Genomic DNA, 16768 nt, shown 5'->3' with positions numbered 1-16768 from the left:
GGTCAGCATTCTTTCCTCCTCCTTTATGGCCTGGCCATAATAAACGCAAGGAAGCTGGGAGCATTCTGGTTGTGGTGTTGTAAGTCAAGAAGACAAGGAGAATCTGCCGAGTAGCTGGCAGTTTCTGACACTGTTAGATATGGGGTGTGTGTGTGTGGGGGGAGGGAATCCAGGATTCAAATTTAATCCTCAGGTGTGAGGATGCAGCCAGGACATTCCTCTTCACATAGTCAAGGCTGCTGTAGACATCTGGGCATTGTGTAACACTCGGGGGTACAGCTAATGCCGAAGGCAGTGGTTCAGCAGGTGTGTGGGGAATTTGCCTTCCTAACATGCTTGGAAATCCTAACCAGTAGGTTTTCTGGAGGGGTTGGATCTGGAGAGAAACTGGTGGAGCAAAGCCAGGAATCCCTGCAACAGGCTGTTATCTGACATTGTTCTCCTACAACAAACTGTTTACGCACAGATAACTGGTAACCCTTGCTTGGACTGTGTGGATATGACTTCGGGGCAACAGTGACCTCCCGTGTAGGAGAGCAGAGGTCATTACAGCTGAATATTTGAGCAATACACTTCTGCAAGAACCAAAAATTGCTGGGTGTGGTTGCCCATCGCGGCACTCAAGAAGTAGATGCAGGCAGATCTCTGAGATGGAGACCAGCCTAGTCTACAAAGAAAGTTCTAGGCCAGCTAGAGCTACACAGTGAGACCCTGTCTCAGCAAACAGACAAACAAAGGTGAAGCAAACACCTCAGGATACGCCCCTGCATTTTGAAGCACTTTCTCTTTTATTATTCTCCAGGCTCACTGGCCTGCAGGCTCCTTCAGCCTCAGCACTAATCCCTGGTCTGCTCTCTGCTCCAGCCTGGAACCTGGAGCAGGGCATGGCTCTCACATGGGCGTCGGGCAAGCTAAAGTGCTTCCAGCGGCTCCTTCTCCAGTCACAGTGCCTTACTTTGGCTCTAGGACATTTCCCTCAGAGTCAGGCACACCCTGGAGTGTTCATGTTTATAGGATTTTCCCCATCCTGCTCCTATAGAAACACCAAAGCCAAGGGATAGGTGTCAGGAGATTCTGCCCCAACAGAGACTCTTACCTCACACAGAGACTCTGTGGGAAAAGTGACTCACACATACCTGTTGCTTCTAGAGCAGCACTGAGTTCAAACCCACAGATGGGCAGGGCCACTTGTCACCTCAGCACTTCCAAGTGTCTCTCTAGTGAGAGGTTTCACGTATTCTCATTCACTTTGTGTACAATTAAAATAGAGTAGGATAAGGGACTAGTCACACACTGTGGGATGGTGGGCTACGGCTTGGTATGGGACCCATTCCTCCTACCCTTAGGACTGGACACACATGTCCTCAGTCACGCAAGTCCTAAGATGTGTGCTACAACACAGAGACGACCCTGTGCACACCTCAGAGGCTCACATGATCTGGAGATAAAACTGGATTTTTTTTTCACACTTGGTAAACAATGGGGGCTGGGGTGGGGAGGGGCTATAACGTTGTTCCAATCAGATTCTGACATAATCCAATAAAATTCTTGAGGCAATTGCCTTTTTTTTTTTAAATCAGTTTTGTTTCAAGAAAATTTCCAAATAAAACTCCTCTAGGGAGAGTGAGTGTTTGTCTGAGACTCCGCAAAACCTTCCCATTCACCTCCTCAGCTGGGCGGGGCTTTGTCTGGGCTCTGCCCTTGAAGAATAGACTCAGACTGACTGCCAGACCAGAACCAGGCTCCATTCCAAACACACATGGCTTCTCATTCACCCGGCAGGGGAGGTCGAGGACTAAGCATTTCCTCTCTCTACTGCGCATTTCCGCTACTGTAAAAATGGTGGGGAATCTTCCTCAGCCAACTATTCTTCAAAATGTCTTCAGTTAACTACTTCAAGGGGAAAATCCCAGCTTGGTTTGGGCCTACCTTGGTTTGCCGCCTCAATGAGCAAGACTCACGACCTAAAATGAAGCCCACTGCTTGGATGGATGCCCCTTGTGGTTAAATATAAGCTGCATTGTCAGGGTACCATTTTCAAATATAAAACAAAAAAATGAAGAAAATCCCCAATTGCCCTTAAGCAGTATTGTTCAGAAACTGAAAGGAAGCTGAGTCACACTTATAACTCGGGAAGGCTTTCACTGGCTTGGTGAAGGTTAATACTGGGTACTCTAGAGAGCTTCTTAGGGGGGTCATTCATTCCTTATCTACAAAACCTTCTTCCAAAGGTTATCCCACAGCCAATAGTAGTGCTTCATTGCACAAGCAAAACCTCGCCATGTCTGAGCTGGTTGAACTCCTAGGCACAGAGGTAGTGCTCCCATACCGTATGGTACTGCCTCTATCACCTTCTGGAATCCCTCTCCTGATTTATTGGTACCCTGTCTGTTTTCTCCATGCTTCCCCCAGTACTTCATCTCTGTGAAGCCTTCAGAAGCCCAGCAGATGGAGTGTCTCTGTTCAACAGCATCTCTTGCAATCTCTCCTGCTTTTTTCCATCACGGAGGATTAGTCTTTCCTCCTCCATCCCCTGGGATCAGTCCTGCAGCTCTGCAGACATATCCTTGAGTGCATGAGGGGTAGGACGGGTTGCCGTGCTCTGCAGGACAAGACGACACGTGAGAACAGCTTCCAGACACAACTTTATCCCTTCAGATCCCTAATTAAGGGACAGTTTTGAAAGAGCCCATGAAAGTACTCATTTTTGCTGAGTGTATACAAGATGTGTGCGGGCTTCTTGGATACATTTTGCACCTTGTCTGAGTGGTGGGAGACAGAGGCGAGAGGAGAGGCTCGGCTCAAGAGCCTGGGTGCTCAGTGCTGCAGCCCATAGGGCCACACAACGACTGCGCTTGCTCAAGCATCTCAGGGCACGAGGGCATTCCTGAAAAGGATGTTACGGTCTGGAAAGAACACTCTTAAAGTTACAGACCAGTACGCACTGAAGAGCTCACCTGGGGGCTAGAATGAGGTCTCACTCCATTTTCCTCATGGTCATCTCATCCTCGCTTAGTTCGGAAAGTGCTGGCTCCTGTCACTGTGAATCTCACCTGTTCAGAGGTGGCATCTTTTTGAATCAGCGACATCTTTTGCACCCCCGGAACATGTTAGTGTTTGTGATGGCAGATGACCGAATCAGAGCCTGGGACTGCCCAGCAGGGCTGAGGAGTTCAGCAGCTCTGGGCAGACCCAAGGGCATTTGCAGAACGACAGCCCACTGGGCACCTGCCAGTGCGTCGTCGTAGCCTATAGTCGGAACCGTCCTAGTTATCACCACCCACCTAGGACCCTGGGTCCCCAACCACGGCTCGGTAATTCTCTCTGTGGGACATTTTGGGTCATCCCTGAGAGCTCTCCCCATGAAGAACTGTGAGGTGTGATGCAGCTGCTTAGCAGGCCACCCAAGAAGGCAGGCGAAGGAGGAGAGGGCACAGGAGGAAGGGCTGCTGCCTCTGAGGTGACCAGCAGTGCAGGCCCCCACATGCTAACACTCTTCTGTCAGCCTCAAGGACGAGGCACAGTGCGGCTCTTGGAGATCCCAGTCAGACCTAAGAATGGCTACCAGGACCTCAGCAGAGCAGAGCAGGGTGACAAGTGGCTGTATCTTAGACCCTTAACCGTGTTGGTTGGCTGGTGGATTGGAGCCCTGACTTCTGACTGGACTTGGCACAGGAGAACCGCTCCCTTACAAGCAGGATCACCTTTCAGGACCACCGAGCCAGCTCTTGTTTCCAATATTATCCCTCACATATACACCTCTCCTTGGATGATGTGGGAATCAGCTCTCCTTGGATGATGTGGGAATGAGCGGGGTATACAGCATGGAACCTCTGGCGGGCGGTTAGTGAACTGCATCTGGCAGGAGGCTGGGCTTGAGACCGTCAGTACTGTGAATGTCAGTGTCCCTTGGCTTTAAGCATTATAGCAATTTGAATGCAGCAGGGGGCATGGCCTGGCCATCAGGGCCCATGGACTCCAAGTAGGGAGGTCAGTCCTGGGGCAAGACAGGTGTGAAGGAAAGAGTCAGCGGTGAACACCAGATGCCTGTTAAGCAGTGACTTTCTGCACGTGGAGCAAATATTGAACTTTCCTGGGATCTGTGTAGTGTACAAGGAGGGGTGGTTGACTTTGAGATGGGAGCAGATATAGACCCAGGAGGCCACGAAGCACTGATTCTCTTCCTCTTATAGCAATTCTTTGCTATAATCTTTCCCTTTGCTGTTTGAAAACTACTTCTCTCCCAAATGCCCATGTCAAATATCCAAGAGCACAGAACCATCCAAGTTCTGCCTTCAGTGAAGAGGGGCGGGGTTGGCTCTCCAACAAGGATTTTACACAAGGTGAGTCAAGAGTCAAAGACTTGTGGTTCCCTTAAGACGCTCCTGAGGCACACTGGGTGGGGGGGGGCATTCCTGGGAACCAGGAACCCAAGATCAGTTCCCTTCCTTGGCATTATGGAAGGTTCAGTGACTCATGGGTGTTTTGTGGTCTGACCCTTGTGTTCTAGAGTCCCGACTCCGGGGTGGACTGACCTCAGGTGAGAGCAGAGGAAGCCTCAGAGCCAGTAAGATCTGAACATCTTCAATTTCCAGCTGAGAGCGTTAGTGTAGTTTTGTGCCCTGTGATCAGCTGCAAGTTAAGTTCGTGTTGGAATCATCTGCTTGTGAAATAGAACATTGCAATAATTTTAATTATCGTGCTGTTCAGGTGGACACCACTCCAAGAGCTGAATGCTAAGTCTGCACATGGGCGAGCTATGTTGACCCGGCTTTTTTGACTCTAGGCCCTGTTTCTGAATTGCCTTCATCCCCTGTATTCAGTGACCTTACTGTGAAGTCCAGTGAAGACACTACGTGGGAGAGACTTCAATTCTTCTTCTAACTCTTTGGTATTATCTGTTTAAAACAGTAGCTACTATCGAAAAATATCACAGCCTACTTTTTAGCAGGTGCTTAATTAGCCCCCCTAAACTATCACGAGATTTAGCCAGGTGAAATCCATGCTGACTCAAATTAGTTTTAGCAAATCACAAGCAGGGATGATTTGAGCAGAACATACACAGCATTTCAAATACTCTAATTAAAAAGGAGAAAAAATTAGAATTCTTTTCCCTACCTGCAATAACTTTATGCATTCAGGGTAATTATCCACAAACTAGACGAAAAAAATCTTATCAAGGGTAACTTGAAGACACCCAGAAAAGCTCTCTCACAAGGGTCTCACGAGGACTAAGAGTTTTCTAAATTAACATTGAACAAAACACAGTTTTAAGTAGAGCTTTCCATACCACGGCATGAGCAGCAGCGCGTGAGGGCGCGTGCGCGTGCTGTTAATAGGATCACAGGCGATACACTCAGTCACTGAATTACCTCTGAAGAACCTGCGGTCAGCACCGAATGAATGAGACTCTAGAGGTTCCAGGAGCAGAGCCTGGCGCCAAACACTCTGCATTGCTGGGAAAACACGCTGTTCCTCTGTCAAAGCTTAACCAGGAAGGAAGGCAGCAGAGTGTCTCAGACACGCCCAACAGACTCAGTGATCCCCGGAGTTGCCCAGCTGACCCTCTCCAGTTGTGATAGTTTGAATGAGAATGGTCCCCATGAACTCATATATTTGAATACTTGGCACTCAGTTGGTGGAACTGTTTGGGAAGGACCAGGAAGGTGTGGCCTTGTGGGAAGAGGTGTGTCACTAGGGGTGGGCCTAGAGTTTTCAAAAGGCTTGTGCCATCTTGAGTTTCTCTCTGCCTCTTACTTGTGGATTAAGATGCGAGCTCTCAGGTACTACTCCAGGTCCATGCCTGCCTGCTGCCTGGTGCGTCTGCCATGCTCCCTGTCACGACAGTCACAGATTCTAACCCTCTGAGACTAAACCAATCAACTCTTTCTCCTATAAGGTGTCTTGGTCCTGGAGTCTTATCACAGCAGTGGAGAGGTAGCTAAGACAGATACATCAGGTTATTACTATCCCCCACCCGAGTGAAACCAAGGCTCAGGTAGCCATCTGGATTGATGGGCTGTTTACAGCAGGCCTAGTGTGCACATGAGGTGGAGGCTTACACGCTCCATGTCCTCTGAGGGAGCAGAGCACTGATTATTGCTCTTGATGGGTAGAAGGTTTTCCAGTTCCTAAGGCACCCTTGCTCTAAGGAAGCTGTCACCTTCGACCTGTGATTATTTCAGAGCCACTAGTTATGACCACACTTTTGATAACAGAGGTGTGCGGCACAAGCAGACACTAATCCATACCCTTTCTAAACTCAGGATAGCACACCTGCGGGGATGCCAAGTCAGGAGCCTGAACCCCTTTGAAAAGGAAGTCACATAAGCCTGACACCTGCATGGAGACTTAGGATTGAGATGTCCCCCGTGCCTGCGTCCACAGGAGCCTAAGTGAGCCTGCCCCATCTCTAAGGAGTTCTATTAACTAACAAGCTGCTATATCTTCGGGTTAGCATATTTTCCCAGTCACTAGAAAGAACTAAGAAATTTACTACCAGATCAGTTTGCTCGAAAATGACTTTAGAGCTAGAGACATGGGTTCAGTTGTTAAAGCCCATGTTTAGCCACCAAAATGTTAAGTTACTTTTTCTGCATTGATGAAAAACCTAGACTCCATCTTCCCTCCTGAAATGACATAAACAGGTCTAACTTCAATATTTATCTTACATTATTTTGAGTAACGTGTCAATTGTACATATTGATGAGCTTCAATGTGATGTGTAAACACATACATGTTCACTGATCAAATCCAGACATTTTCTACCCTCTCCTACCCCCCTTCCTGTATTAGGCACGTTTCTCATTTCTGGGACAAAATGCCTGGCAGAAAAAAACCGAGGGTCATATTTTGGCTCATGGCATCAGAGGGTTCAGTTCATCATGGTGGAGCCTCGGTGGCAGGAGTTTGAGGCAGCGGTCCAAATTGGATTTGCATATTCCCTGCATCTAAGCCAGTCTGTCTCATTCAACATCACTGCAGCCCTCAAGTAACTATTTCTGGAGGGGACTTCTTATAGGAATGGAATTATCTGATTTCACTTGACAAGGATGAAGCCATGTTTTAGGGGGAAAGGGATAAGAAGCTGAGTGACTTATCCTGTCTCAAAGGAGACGTAAGTGGATTACTGTGAACATGTGGAAAGCCATTAGCATCGGGACATTCTATACAGGCCATTTCCCCAGATGCTACGCTGGCATGTGGCCTCTGGACTAGGAGGCCTTCCTTGCTCACTGGGGCTGTTTGTTGAGCAACCGTGATGGCATGGTTGCACCATGGGGCACACAATCAAGAGACTATCATGTACTAGGGGCCTCAGGTCAAATACTCCCCCACTAGATGTCACATCGGCAGGTCTTGGGTAGGCGGGCCTGGGAAATCAATTACAACATAGCTCAGGGCAACGTCAATTTACCAGACACCAGAGCAACAGATCAGTCTGAGGCCTCCCCTGGACTTTGGTCCTCGGTTCCACCAAGACCCAGAGTCATGGGTCTTGGTGATGTCATCCAGGAAAGAGGTAAGAGAGGGAAAGAGCCAGGAGTGAAGAGCGGTGCGTCCCGTCTAAACAGGGAGCAGTTTTAGGTTGTGCTGCCGAGAGGTAAAGGATCTGGAGGCAGCAATGTGAACCCAGAAAGCGGCAGGGCTGGAGATGAGGGCCGCTAAACAGACAGAGTCTGTTTTTTCCCATCGCCACTTCTTTCTCAGCCTTTCCCAGAGCTTTGGACTGAACCGTCTTCCCATGGCATCGAGGCTTGGACTCTGAGCCTTAAGATGCCGAGAGAGGATGCATAAGAGAGCCAAATAGGAAACAGGACCCCAGTCCTACAATCACAGGAGTGCATAATCTTGTAGGTCTTTTCAAGATCCCCAAGCAGAGTACCTAGGCTAGCTGTGGCCAGATCTGACCAGCAGACATAGTGGGCTGCAAAACAGGGTCGTCTCAAATAATATTTCTGGTTATTTATTAGGTAGTACAAGAACAACTGTAGCACCACATTGCTTAAAGGCTCTGGGGCAGGGGATGCACAGCCCTCTTGGAACTGCACAGGGCTCTCTGTGGCTGAAATATGCATGCTCTATCAGCATGCCTGAAGAAAGAGAAATGCATTTGTCAGGGTTTTTAGAATACAGTGCCCTGGAGGTAGAATGCACGCTCAGGGTTAGGTGGAGGATGTCTCGGGATGGATCAGGTGGCACTCGTGTGTGGGGAGCTCAGCACAGTTCAGCTATGGAAGCAGCAATGCTGGGCACCAGCACAGGTAGGGAGGCGTCTCCACCTGCTGTTACCGCTCCAGTTTGTGCAAACGACACCAACATCAATCAGTTGAGTGTGGGCAAGTTAGAAAATACTGTCCCTCCCCCCTTTTTGAAGCAAATCCTCATAATCAGTCTCATAAGACGTCCCTATATTCTTAAGAGCTTCCTTTTCTTTGTCTTCTGAAGGATTTGTAGAGACTAAGTGGGCTGTAGGCAGTTTGCAACACTGTAGGAGAGAAACTGATCTCATTACTATTGACTTCAACCATAGCAGGATAAACAGATTAGCCAGGGTTATCCTAACGTAGTACAGACAAGCTTTGCTTCTGTATCATTCTCTGTTTGGAATAGAATTATATGCAAAAGTTATGAGTTACAATTACTGCACCTGCCCTCATCCCATCACCCCCTCCCCTGCTCCACACTAATGTTCAACCCTGCATAGGCGCCTGAAGAAACAACTGGCAGGCACCAGGAAAGGAGGTATCCTGTCCATCAACAGTGCATTCCTTTGTTGGGCAAGATGATATATATCAGTGTCCAATCCTGATATGTGGCCATCACTGGGCCACAGTGGATGGCGTGTCTTGGAGCACATATTAAACACACAAAATACTAACAAAGACCAATGCACATAAAAAAGACCTGTGTATAATGTTCAGGATCGCTACCAGTACCACATATAAGACACCACAAATAATAACAATTATGAAGCAAACAGGTCCCAAGTTTGCTATTAATAATAAAAATCACATATATAATAAAACTTTATTAATTAATTTATTTAATATAAAAGAGGGTGGCATAAAACCAACGGGATACTTGCTGTTGTATCTGAGAAGTGAAGGCATCAATACCTGGTTTGACAGATGTAGCTGCAGTTCTCAGTGCGTTCTTAAGGTTGAAGCGTCATCAAATATTTGTTCTCATTTTGCTCTAAGTATGTTGTAAGTATGTTCCATTCTTGAAAACACCTGCTCACATATAGGTGCTGCCAAAACGGGATGACGTGAACAGGGCACAACTGTGAAATAGGGGGCACCTGTCTCCAGGAGGATGAACCTGTGACTGAAATAGGGGCACCTGTCCCCAGGAGGATAGTAGCTATCATAAAGAGAGGCAGAAAACCTCTCCTTGTTGAGCATGGTGGAGCAGGCCTTTAATCCCAACACTGGGGAGGCTGAGGCAGATGGAACTCCATGAGTTCAAGATAGCATGGTCTACAAAGAGAATTCTAGCCCACCTTCTCTCATTTTTTTTTTTTTAAATTTGAATGTCAGACTGCAGTGCTATGCAGTTTGGAAACACTTGACATCTGTTTGAAAATTGGCAGGGGAGATATTTAAGTTGGCTGAAAATTGAGTCAAATAGACTTAAATACTAATAATTTCTTGAACTGTATGAAATGTTTTGAAAATCTAATAAAAAGACCAAGGTTACATCTTCCTCCCACAACACTGCATGTAGTCAGTGTATCAAAATCTATGAAACTGCTGGCCTTAACTGGAACTTGCCGTAATTTCAGTTTCATCTGAAAGCTGTCATGGTTTGGAACGGATCGATAAGTTGGTTTTCATCTTGACAACAAATGCTTAATTCATTTAGACAAACAATTAGATCCAGTAAAAATGCTAAATCTACAATTTAAATGAAAACCTATTTTCATTGTCAAGTTCTGGCACAAACTTTGTTTTGGTATCATAAAAGACTAGATGATAATATGTTACAAGTCATATCTGCCCTCAACTTAGCTACCTGACTTCTGAAAAGTCAGAGATATTGGCAGTCAGCACAGCTTTGAGGCATTTCTGGAATCGGCAATGACTTAATCTTTGGTTCCTATGAATGTCAATCTTGATGATTTGTATGATGTTGTTCATTTTTTAATGATTCTGTGTATACATTTCTTGATGTATTATGCCACGATACCTCATTAGTTTTGTAAGTCCCTCTCTTTTATCTGTCATCACCAGGACACCAGTAATAACTATACAAGGTATGCTAATAATGGACAAAAATTCTTGCTTTAATTTTTTAAAATGTGTATAAATGTTTTTCATATATATATATATATATATATATATATATATATATATATATATATATATATATATATATGCCTGGTGCCTACAAAAGTCAAAAGAAGGCATTTGACTCCCTGGAATTAGAGTTATGGATGTTTGTGAACCAAAATGGGGGTTCTAGGAACTGAACCTAGATCCTCTGCAAGATTAGCAACTGCTCTTACACTGCTGAGCCTCTCTCTACAGCATCTGCTTCAACATGTTTTATTGCTCATATAAACCTTTTGATTTAGCTGTGTCCTTTAATACAACCAAAGCAGCCATTTCTTTAATGGCATTGTATTAATTCCCAATACCGTTAGCTGAATGGCATGGCTAGCATTAGTAAGGCCATGAATAGAATTAAAAAAAACACCTCTGCTCTCCAAACTTCTTCTGAGAGACTTTCCCGTTTCCTCAGTTTGTCTGGCTATAGTCTACTGAGACAAGCTCACCTTAGAACCTCCCCTTTTCAGTGTATGTTGTATCTGTCATGATTCCCTGTATCACTTAACAAGTTCGCTATCAGAAAATGGTTTTGTCTTGTTTCTGTCATCAAGGATGTGACCATATAACTAGTTTTTACAACATAATCTGAGTTGTGATTTAATTTTTTTTTGGGTGGGGGGAGTGTTAAGAGTTGGAGAGATGGCTCAGTACTTGGGAGTGGTTGCTGCTCTTTTGCCCAAAGGACTTCAGTTCATTCCCAGCACCCACACGTGGCTCACAAGCATCTTCAGCTCCTTTTCCAGGAGATCTGAAGCTCTCCTCTGGCTTCCGTGGGCACCAAGTGCAGACATGGATCAGGCAAGCATTCCAAGGATATCTGCTGGGAATCTGAGCACATCCCCTCCTAGGGCACAGTGCTGTCCATCCGCCTTAAGAGAAAAGCAGTTATCTGGCTCTTTTTGTTTAGCAAACCTCTTCCACTTGTAATCTTTCCTCTTTGGGATTTTGTTTTCGATGCCATTGAAGCCGTCTGGGATTAAGAGAATGATGATAGATAAGGGACCACAACTAAGTTTATATGAAGATTAACTGACAGGAAAACAGAAAGCAGAGCTTGGGCAAGTGGAGGGCTGCTTATGAAGTATGGTGGATGATGGACGGCGTGGCAGAGGGGCAGAAATACCTTTATCACTCACATGGGAATCCTTATCCATCTTCTGACATCCAACATCACGATAATGGCTACATCCCACCCACCAATGCATCCATTGCTCCCGCATGGGTAACACTGACGGCACAAATTCAACTGTCTGTGTTGGGAAGACAGCCTATGAGAAGCTGTGAACCACCACAAAATCAAAGCCACAAATGTGCCCAAGAATCAAGAAAATACACATTTACTCTGCTGACACTGTGGCACGATGCTGTCATCGACTGTGTCCACACTTAAACATCCAAGTGAAAAAAGGAAGAAAGAGTTGGTGGTGATGGCTCATGCCTTTAATCCCAGCACTCAGGAAGCAGAGGCAGATGGGTCTCTGTGAGTTCGAGGCCAGCCTGGTCTACAGAGCGAGTTCCAGGACAGTCAGGGCTACACAGAGAAACCCTGTCTCGAAAAACAAACAGACAAAAAAAAACCAAACCTCAACCAACACAAGGTTCCGTTTGAGCTGGGATGGTGGCATGGACTTATGATGCCAGGACTTGGGAAGGGTCAGCAGTGGTGCCCAGGGAGGACTGACTACTCTCCACAACGACCAGTCGATGAACTTCGCTTTATTCCTATTATATTTCCGTGGATACAGCTAGGACTCGTGAGTCCTTGTCTTCCTCAGCCCCTGTGCGGTCAGGTGACTAATGCTTTTAGAGCTCAGTGTTAAAAAACTGGTGGGTGTTCCCGTAATACAAAGAGAGATGAAACAAGGAAAACGTTATACTATTTCTAATGTTGATCAGAGGGAAGAGAATAAGTCCAGCTATAACCAAACTATTTAATCTTTTTACCAATATAAAACTTATGATAAACATGGCATTTAAAAAGTATTGTTTCGTGTGTGCATGCATGTGTGTGTGTGTGTTTGTGAGTGTGGGTGCACACATGCCACAGGGGATGACAGAGAATAATTTTCAGGAACAGGTTCTTGCCTTCCTCCTTGTTGAGGGAGGTCTCTGTTTCTGCTGCTGCACTGCAGACTTCCGGTGAGCTGGCTGGGGAACCTCCAGCGAGTTCTCCCATCTCCGCCTCCCGTCTTGCTATAGGTGTGCTGGGGTACAGATGCGGACAACTGCAGCAGCTCTGGGTTGCAGGGCTCGAACTCCAGGCAGCACGGCAGAGCTACTCCTACATGCTGAGCCACCTTCCTGGGTACTAAGGTTTTCAGACAGAGGGTGATTTTTAATAACAAATATGATAACTTCAAATTATATTGCTTATTTAATAAAATGTCCATTTTTAATTATTTTGGACACCAGAAAAAAATCCAATGATATGTAGTAATTCAATACATATGTACCAATAAGCAAGTGAAACATTTCAATTTTACCCCAATTTCTCACCTAATACCGTACCTACTATATACAAACACAGAAATAAATAATAAGGTAGAAATGTCTTCAATGTCTCCAGTGTTTGACTCACACAGAAAATAAATCTTTCTGTATAAGAACGAAGTTTAGTCCATGACGTATTTGTATTTAACACCTTCTTGTTAAAGAGCAGACAGATGTTCTTAAAGAGATGCTGCTTCATTCACTGTTTCCTTCTCAGGAAGAATATGTGTGATCCAATAATTAAAGAAGGCGGAGATCACTCTGGCATGATCTGTAAGGCAAAAACAAAACCAGAACAAAAAAAATAAAATCATAAATACTAATTATTTTATAGGCTTTAGCCCTCAGGCCCAGAGAACCCCCAGACGATCTAAGAAACGCTGTCCCGGTATAACAATGGGCTGTGACACAGTGCAAAGGGAAACAGAAAGAAAGCGGAAGTCCGCGTTCAGGAAAGGAATGGAATCCTAAGTGGCGCGTACGGGAGCTGCAGTCTTCGGCTTTCAGGATGGCAGCGCTGTGCCACGACAGCCAAAACTCACCCGAGGGGACGGAGTTCATCTCTGCATCACCTGCCAGCCTTCCAGTCCCTTCCCAAGGGGCCAAGACTTTTCTCGAGCATCAGGTTTTACAATCACCCCAAGCTGCATGTGAGCCACAGGTCCCAGAAAAGACACATCTCCTAGAGTTAGTTTAGGGTGGTTCTACCTCTAAAGATCGCAGCTACAGAGAACACAAGACAGCCTTAATCCTGGAGGTAGAGGTTGGGGGCAGAGGGGACCCCTCCACAGCTTTGGCCAATCCCAGGGCTCCCCTTGATTTGGTCCATATGATGCTTTACTTCCAAACCATGCAGTATATAGTGTCTGGGAGACCTGACTCTGGTGTGTGTGTGTGTGTGTGTATGTGTGTTCAAATTCCCCTTTATTTTACACAGGCCCTCTGAGATCCTATTTGTTTTTTGCTTCGGGACAAGGCGTTTGAGCTCTCTGTGTCTTTTTCTGTGTTGGGATAACGTAAGGATCCCCACACAGCGAATCTGAGTACAGGGAAGCGGAGTGCAGACAGCCCTACTTGAAAGATTAGAAAACAGAAAACTTCACCCTCTACCAAATTGGCAGGGCAGAAGAAAAAAATGAATAATTCCACTTCCAATTAAACTTAGAGTCCCCAAAACTGATAACCTAAAGGCCAAAAATTAGATGGCACCTATGTTTTTGCATATATTATGAGACATCTTTTTATGCCAACCAGAAGCACACGGAGCTCTTTCTCTGAAGGTTCTTTTCTAGGCCTTGTGAGTATCTTTCCACACTCCTCTCCGGGGAAACCCTAGAGTGGACACTGTGGTACTTACCAGGGGGCATTACACAATGCTCTGGGAACATCTTGAGAGCACTCTGCAGCCTCTCGGTGTCCTGCAGGAGCAGCAGAGTTTTCAGGTGGTCCAGGATTAGCACGTCTGAGGGGGACATGCTCCGAGACTCGAGGAGGTGAAGCAGCTCTTCAGTTGTTTCTACACACACAGCGGGATCGAAGTCTTTGGAAGTTTCTGAAAGGAGGCCCACAGAATCTTAGTTTCAAGATAAACTTCACTTCTTTCAGAGTCCTCATAGACACCTTCCATTTGTGATGAGATGCGTGAAATGTAACAAGCTCCCAGACGAGAACTCTGGGAAGAAAGACGAGCGTGTGCCACTATTGGCGCGACATCGGAAAGTCGGCTTGTGTGTAGCTGATCGTTTAAACAGCTTCGAAGCATAACACAATGCCCCGAGTCATAGACAACAGCAGGGAAAGACAGACAAGGAAACTACGCTCAAAGGCAAGCTACGGGTCTTCAAAAACAGCAGCGACAGAGTGAGAGTTCTGGCTGTTTAACACAAATCAAGAAAAGCCACCCAAGAGGCCAGCTTCGTTCTCCGAAAGGTCCACTGATCTAGGCGTCTGTCTTGGAAAGACAATAGGTCTTTTTTTCTTTGGCTCTTTTAAACTTTCTATTTATTTACTTATTATTTTAGTCAGCACACTAAGCAATGGATTTCACTTCGTGTTCACATGCACCCTGGTTCTTACTTGCCCCACCGCTGCCTCTGCCTGCTGCCATCACCGCTCTTTCTGGTCCCTAACCAGTCGTCCCTTCTTCAGCTTCCATGTCACATGGTTTCCATACCCTCTGCTGTCCCTCCCTCCCTACTTTCTTTAGATCTCTTCCTACATCTCATGGTCCCCTTTCTTCTTCCGTGTCCTGGACACGGACACACACACACACACACATACACACACACTAAAATTTAGATTTCCATATGGGAAACACAATTGCAGTATCTGTATACCAGTCTGGCTTGCTTCACTGAACGTCGTGATGGCCTTAGTTTCAGTTTCCTGGAAGGGTCACAGCTTCAATCTTCTTGCAGCTGGATACAATTCCATCGCAGTATGTACCATATTTGCCAACTTCAGGGTTTTCTGTGTCACCAGCTTCCTGTGGTTGATGGTGTGCTTACATGTGATGCTCTCTGTGTCAGTCCTTGTGGCTGTTTGAATATGAATGGCCAACATAGGCTCAGAGATTTGAATGCTTGGTCACCAGGGAGAAGTGCTCTTAGGAGGTGTGGCCTTGCTGGAATAGGTGTGGCCAGAGGTATGTCACTAGGGGTGGGCTTTGAGGTTTCAGAAGCTCATGCCAGGCCCTGTGTCTCTCTCTTCCTGCTGCCTGCAGATCTGGGTGTAGAAACTCTCAGCTCCTTCTCCAGCACCATGTCTGCCTGCATGCTGCTGCCATGCTCCATTCCATGACGATAATGGACTGAACCTCTGAACTGTAAGCCAGTTCTAATTAAATCTTTCTTTCAGAGACATTGCTGCGGCCATGGTGTCTCTCCACGGCAACAAAAACCCTAACTAAGACAGTCCTGTTGGAGCCTATATGGTCTTTATCCCTTTGAAAAGCTCAGCTGTCATCTCCAGGAATACTTCCTGTTCTGCCTGCTGTCTTCCCGAATTACAGCTGAGTATCAGACCTGCTGTGTCGTGGGCATTTCACACACAGATTACCTCTCACATGACTGCACACTTCTCAGTGGTACTCTCAAGAACATTCACTGTCTGGCTGGCATCGGCATCTAGTACACCCACACCTCTTCCTAGATGCCCCAGTGATGCCATTCAACTGGGAAAGCAAACTTTCAGTGCATCTTGTTCTGAATGTGATCACAGTAGATTCTGATCTACTGTGGCACCAGTTCCTTCTGGTCCTTAGGTCAATTGCTAATCAAACAGTATGAAAATGAGCAATTGTCAACCAGGAGAATACCATCTTTTTTTTCAGATCCTATATAAATATATATGCAGTTACTAAAAAATGCTTACTGAAAACTCAGGCCAGCAGGTTGTATCTGAAAGGGAAAAGCCAGTGTGCCTCTAGGAAAAGCTGTGGGCCTTTCACTTCTCTGGCAGCTAATAAAAACGAGCAGCCGTTCCAGGCAGCCAGCTGAAATGGTCTGCTTTAGAAACACGACCTCCCACACCAACACAGCCCAGAGCCTGACTTTAGAGATGCAGAGCTCATAAGCCCAATCCACATGTGGGAACCCCAGCTTCACGGGGGCACGAGGGAGCCCCAACTTCACAGTGGGAACCCCAACTTCATGGGAGGAGCCGCAACTTCATGGTGGGAGACCAACTTCACAGTGGGAACCCCAACTTCACGGTGCTGGCTGTTGTTTCCCACAAGGTGCACAGGAGAAACAACATGTAGAAGCCGTGGGCGAACACAGTTCATGTTAGAAAGAATTGAAATATTCTGGGTTTTGACTTGAAACTTACTGTTTACTTGGAATACTGTGATGGCTGATCCCAATTATCAACTAGAATCAGCTGCTCAAGTTCATGATGGATTATATCACTTAGGGCTAATTACAATGGGAAGATCCACCCACTGT

At 46.2% G+C, this 16768-nt stretch overlaps 1 protein-coding gene across 2 annotated transcripts in view; it reads right to left on the bottom strand.

Annotated features, from left to right (window-relative positions):
- Positions 1-12035: 12035 nt before the first annotated feature.
- Positions 12036-16768, bottom strand: part of Erich1 (glutamate rich 1) — a 65297-nt gene continuing 60564 nt past the window's right edge. For both annotated transcript variants that reach the window (XM_048456265.3, XM_048456264.3), the window contains exons 5-6: positions 14182-14376; positions 12036-13095 (exon numbers count right to left, since the gene is read on the bottom strand). In XM_048456265.3, the coding sequence (XP_048312222.2) occupies positions 13004-13095; positions 14182-14376 (287 nt within the window). In that variant the 3' untranslated portion in view covers positions 12036-13003. The remainder of the gene's footprint in view (positions 13096-14181; positions 14377-16768) is intronic.

The sequence above is a fragment of the Myodes glareolus genome, chromosome 23 (assembly GCF_982192425.1).
Source record: "Myodes glareolus chromosome 23, mMyoGla1.1, whole genome shotgun sequence".
Lineage (NCBI taxonomy): Eukaryota > Metazoa > Chordata > Mammalia > Rodentia > Cricetidae > Myodes > Myodes glareolus.
The sequence above is the reverse complement of the archived record's forward strand: the minus strand, read 5'-3'. Positions and strand labels throughout refer to the sequence as shown.